The sequence below is a fragment of the Parasteatoda tepidariorum genome, chromosome 9, assembly GCF_982258835.1.
Source record: "Parasteatoda tepidariorum strain Cologne lab strain chromosome 9, Ptep-v5.0, whole genome shotgun sequence".
Classification (NCBI taxonomy): domain Eukaryota; kingdom Metazoa; phylum Arthropoda; class Arachnida; order Araneae; family Theridiidae; genus Parasteatoda; species Parasteatoda tepidariorum.
In genome coordinates, this window is record NC_141763.1 from 57,085,437 (window position 1) to 57,091,436 (window position 6,000).

At 29.0% G+C, this 6,000-nt stretch overlaps 1 protein-coding gene across 2 annotated transcripts in view; it reads left to right on the forward strand.

The window, feature by feature from the left end:
- Nucleotides 1-4,513, forward strand: part of CROT (Carnitine O-octanoyltransferase) — a 51,081-nt gene extending 46,568 nt beyond the window's left edge. For both annotated transcript variants that reach the window (XM_021146451.4, XM_016049784.4), the window contains exons 13-16: nt 742-820; nt 1,271-1,364; nt 2,876-2,995; nt 3,800-4,513. In XM_021146451.4, the coding sequence (XP_021002110.1) occupies nt 742-820; nt 1,271-1,364; nt 2,876-2,995; nt 3,800-3,920 (414 nt within the window). In that variant the 3' untranslated portion in view covers nt 3,921-4,513. The remainder of the gene's footprint in view (nt 1-741; nt 821-1,270; nt 1,365-2,875; nt 2,996-3,799) is intronic.
- Nucleotides 4,514-6,000: the final 1,487 nt, after the last annotated feature.

The window sequence follows — 6,000 nt, forward strand, 5'->3', positions numbered from 1 at the left end:
TAGTTGAGATATTTAAGATGAAAACTTATATTTTTCATTTTTATTAAACAGTTTGTTATGTCACTAAGATATTTGTACAAAATGAAGCATAAATGGGAACTGAATTCTAATATTTGTTTTACAAGTAAATAGTACAACTTTACTTGTGTTTTAACCCTTTGATGCAGAATTCTCAAGAAACATATTTTTCATACTTTTTTCATTATTTTGTATTAATTCAGGTCAAAATAAGTGAAAAATATTATATTTAGCATTTTAATAGTTTATGGTTATCAAATACAGCATAAAACACACTGGTGTCTTTTTCTACATTAAAGGTAAAATGTTCCTTCCGACTTACAGTGATTCTTCAAAATTGCACTTATTTAGGTCTAAGAGAAACAGTTATTCATCATTAAAATTTTTTTAATTTACAAAATCAATTGATAAACCTTTGAATGTGAATGAAAATTTTTTTTGTATTTTATATTTTAGGTACAAATATAATTTCAATAATCGAACAAATTATTTTTTAGTGACTATCAGACACTTTTTTTATAATTAAAAAGTACCAAAATATCTATTTGCTTGTAATTCGAATCAAAATCATGAAAGAATCATGAAAAGTCATGAAAGAGACAAAAATCAAGAAAGAGACACAGGTGTTCTATCTGCATCAAAGGGTTTGATGATAAACACTCTTAAACAAGTCTGTATTAAAGTTTATTTAATTAATAGTAATTTTTTTTTTATAACTTGCAGGCAGGGGAAAAACTTCAACTCTTGATGGTTGCTGCTGAAAAATTTAAAACACTTATGAAAGATTGCACTGATAATAAAGGTAGATAAGTATTTTTTTTCATTGTACTAATTTTTGGAATGAATTCAAAATTTTAAGTAAGAATTTTGATTTTGAAAATATTAATGACACTCATTTTATTACAAAATATATAAAGATATAAAGATTTTCCAATTTGTTAAATAATTGAAAGTTGGAACGAAAATTCAGGTTATAGAAGATTACAATATTATTTTCAATATTGATTTAGCTAAGACTTTAATTCCAAGATATTCTTCATTAGAAATGTTGGTGTTAAACAGTGCCTTAATAAAATTTTTGGATAATTTATTATTTCTTAGTTTGGAAAATGGAGAAAAAAAATGTATTAAAAGTATAATATTTATTTTGCATGATATCTTGGCGTTTTCATACTTTTAATTTATCTTATAAATGTCCGTTGTTGTTCCGATAAATGTTATCTTATGAATATCAACACTCTTTTTATTGTAGGTTGTGATAGACATTTATTAGGATTATATATGTTATCAGTTGAAGAAGGCGTACCTCTTCCAGAGATTTTCAGCGATCCTTCATTCTCTAAGAGGTAAATACTTTATACATCATCATCATCAATGCCTCGACAGCCCAGGGTGGGCCTTGGCCTTCTCAAGAAGTTTTTTTTTTCCGGGCTTACCTTTTTTTGCTAGTGATCTCCAATTTTTATTTTTTAATGTCTTTCTCTAGGCCATTTATCCATACTTTATACACATTTAAAAAAACTTTTCTTAGATATACTTTTTGGCCAGACCTAATTCAATGTTGGTTTCAATACTTTCATTTTTAAAAATGTTCACATTTTTTTACTGTTATACAACTGTGTTTCAGGCTGTTTCCGCCAATCAGAAAACCAATTAGGCCTCCTATCAGAAAATTGTGAAATTAAGGGTCATTTTTCCCCTGTCCAATTCTAGATAGGTTGGTGTTTCAGTGCGAAAGAAAATCACGGACTTTTTCTAGGTGCAGGACTGTTTCTAGGTAGAAAATGGTGTGAGGTTTTAGATATGTGTGCAATACCATCTTGAAGGCTAAAACAAAAATTATAACTTTCTGTGTGCAGTTCTATTGGTAAGTAAAATAATAATTATCAAAATGTAATAGTTAATTACATTATGATAATTAAATATGAAAAAGAAAAACAAGGTCAACATCGCCAATATTATACATGTCTCATATTAATCATTTTATAACTGAATAAGACTAGCTGTTAGTTTCAGAGGTTTAAATTCATTTTATATGAATTTAATTGTGGCTTGATAAATAAATATTTTGTCAAGTTGGTTTTTATTTCTTATAACTGTAAAAAATCACATTTTTAATTGGATTATTAGTAATTCTTTTGACTTAAATGGAGACCGGTTGGATAATTGTATTTTCTTAATTGCTGTTTTACTGTGCATTATGTTTAATACACATTTAAAAAGCTGATTTTTAGTGAAATTTCATTTATGAAATATATCGTATTTTCAATATAGTCAATATCGTATTTTGAAATAGGTCATTACATAATCCATAATGTGGTTAGACCAATTAATAGTTTGAAAATAAAAATTTTTAGAAGTTTTTAGAAAAATTGATTTTCAAAGCCTTTTATACAAAACTCACCAAACTGTTGATATATGAAAAATTTTAAAACAAATTTGAAAATTTTGATTCATTTTTATTACTTAATCTTTTATCCCTGTTGTTTTCCTGCACTACAAATGGCAAGTTCGTATACAAAGGTTGAAATGCCATAAGTGTAGCACTTTAAAAGCCAAACTACATTTTGAAAATATTAATCTTTAACCACAAATAATAAAATCTCGCAATTCTGTAGTTAATTATATTTAAAAAGTTCATATTTATTGTTATAAATAGCTTTCTTTTATGCTTATTTATTTCATAGTACAACAGTTATAGTTTTTTTTTTACACAAATAAAATACTATTGTATCCTTGTAGCATTTTTAATTAAGTATCATGAACAAGCGTTTCTAAATAATAGTTTTAGGTATAAAATATGTTTTGATTCATTCAATATAAAAGGTTTTCAACATAATTATTTAATAAATTTCAGTGGTGGAAATGGAAATTTCATTTTATCAACCAGCTGTGTTGGCTATACTCCCCTAGGTGGTTGTGTGATGCCTATGACAGAAGAAGGCTATGGTACATTTTACAACATTGAAAATAATAAGTGAGTTTTAGAAATATCACATAGTGTGTCTTTACATTATGCCTATAACTTGAGAATTTAATTAAATGGTCTGTGGAAAAAATTTTAAGTATTATTTTGATTAGGAAAAAGAGCAACGTATATATAGCTTTGTGATCTGTAGTATTCTGTAGTTCATTTTAAGAAGGAAAAAAAAATTATATATACTAAGTATTCCATAATAACCCTTTAGTTTTTTTTATGGTATCTTCAAAATGAAGATCCTATACAAAAAAAAAATGAAGTCATTACACATTACATTAAGTCATTACATTTGTGGTTGCAAATAAATATTTAATCTAGAAAAAAAAGGAAGTTATAATCTGTCATTTGGAAGCCAGGTTTAAAAACATCAAAACCAGTTTGATTGTTATATGGAAATTAGAGGGTTTTTCAATAATCACATTTTAACTTTTTTCTGATTTATTTGGCAATAAAATACTATTAGTGTAAAACATTTTATAACTTACAAAATTATAAAATCTCTGAAATAATACTATCAAATGGAATTAACTATTTAATCAACAAATAAAGAAAAATATTAAATTTGGTTTTGTTAGATCCTAAGCAAACAAAAATTAATCTCATTTTGTATGTGAATATGTAATTTAAATTACAAAAAAAAAAAAAAAAAAAAAATTAAAATAAATAAAAATTTTTCAGGATCCCTCTTAAACTTAACAACATGCAAGTAACCTTTGTATTTTAAACAAAATTTTTTTATGTTAGGATGAGAAAATCTCAGTATTACTATTTATACTTACTGAGTTAAACTTTTTTTTATAGGTTTACATTTACTGTGTCTGCATTCAGAAGATGCTCTAATACAAGTGCTTCTAAACTTTGTCAACATATTGAACGATCCTTGATTAGCATGCAGCATTTACTCGTCTCTGCAAAGTTATAAAATGTACTGATACTTCCTCTTTCAGAAGCTCATCTTTACAACTTTTCATAATAGCTACAAATAATTAAATATTTCCAACAATATCTTAAAGAACTGCCAAATATCAATCTTCTCAGGTCTTCCCTTTTAGATATGTTATCAAATTGTTATTAACTTCCATTTCGAATGAACATGTATCAAATAACTACATAGTTATAATTTTCATTCTTATTAACGTTGATAAAATGTTAGATTAATAGTTTTAAGTGATTTTTAAAATGGGGTAGGCTCTTGACTATTTGGTCCCTTCTGGTAAAAAATAATGGAAGAGGCTGTTTGTAATTCTTGTTGTGGGAAGAAAAAAGGTGCAATGCTAAAGTGGTCAGCAGCTCTCATTTTTGTTGTTTTTGTATGGCTGTTTTAGGTAGATGGGTGCGATTGTTCTTGTTTTTCCAGTGGTGCCATTTATGGCCAAGAATTTGACTTCTGTCACACCCGTTTATAGGGCGGACCCATCCATTCATTCATCCAGAGATCATAATTTTGACCTGAATCAGAGAACGATCGATCTCCAATCCAGTACCCCCAGAGGTATTGATTTGTTATGGAAACATGGAGGACTTTGCCACTTGACAGATTTAGTGCGCACCTGTCACCATTTACTACACGGGGAGTCTTTCGCCGGAGGGGTTTCGAACCCACGAATTCTCGGGCATGGACCCAGTGCCCTGTAGTTTATTAATAAATATTAGTGAGCCAGGGTGGCTAAGTGGATAGTGTTTGCCTCAAAATGAGGTGAACCAGGTTCGAATCCCAGCAGTATAGCTAGTTGATAAGAATTTTCTTTCAACTCGCACGGACCACAATACTGATGTAAAATATTCTCAGTGGTTAGATATCATGAGTTAGAATTTTTTTTTCTGTCTGGCTTACAGTGGGAAGTTTTTTTGGTTTTCCTCTCCATCCCGAAGTTCCCTTGTCTTCTTTGTTGGGTTCAAAATTATAAAGCTTTATAGTTGAACATTGGTTGTCGTAGACTCAGAATCAAGTCAACTGTTCATTGTTTCCACTGTGGACTGATTATAAGACATGGCTTCCGCTCCCAGTAGATCACCAAAGTCAAGGTTCAGTTAGTGGTTGGTTGGCCACTTTGATCAGCCTGTGAAAAAATAAAGGCTTCACAGTATTGATCTTTGTTAAAATGTTCTATTGTAAAGTGCTCGACTTAGCACGCAGGTTGTTGGGTTACCTATGATGGGCTGTCATTCCCTCTGTAGAGGATCAAAATTGTGAGGGCATGTTTTGGATCATCCTCAGGGATGTTTCCCAGTGCATCCCCAATAGCTCTTTGTGCACACTTTAGTGTTGTACAAATAAAGTACTACGACTATTATTATTAACAAACATTGAAAATTTTTATGTTTATCATTTTTGCGATTTAATCGTTTATTTTAAAGTGTGTATTGGGTATTTTGAATTATAAAGAGATAGAATGTGGAACTTGGTCCAAGCAGGTTATTTTGTTATATAGTCTACCCCTCCGCCAGATAGTTAAGAACCTACTGCATTTGTTATTAGCAAATATATCTGGAATGGCTTTTTATATTTAATGATAGAGTAGATTCACAGTGTGCGTTGATACCGATGTCTCATTGTATTACAATCTCTTCTAGTGGCTTTCAGCTAGATTTTTTAAAACATTCTTCACTTGATTGAGACATGGGCGTTTACTGTGAATCTAGCCATACCCATCCAATTAATTTTACCCATCAACTACACCATACCCATCTACTTTTGCTTGAAGTCTAACATCATCAAAAATATAGCCATATGATATTTTAACAGCCCTTTGATTAAATGATATTTGAGATTCTATAAATGTGTTTTTAAATAATCTCAAAGTATGTTGGTTATCAAGACAAAATAATTTTAAAATTTATTTGCTAGTTATGTTAAAATAATTTCAAAAATTGTTTCTTATTGTTCAAAGACCTTGTTTTACATTTTGACAATTCAGTATGTAGTGAAGTGTTTAACATACTTTTCTGCTTACTGAACTAGTTTCTTGTGTTATTACTCTTTATGAAAACACAGGAGGATT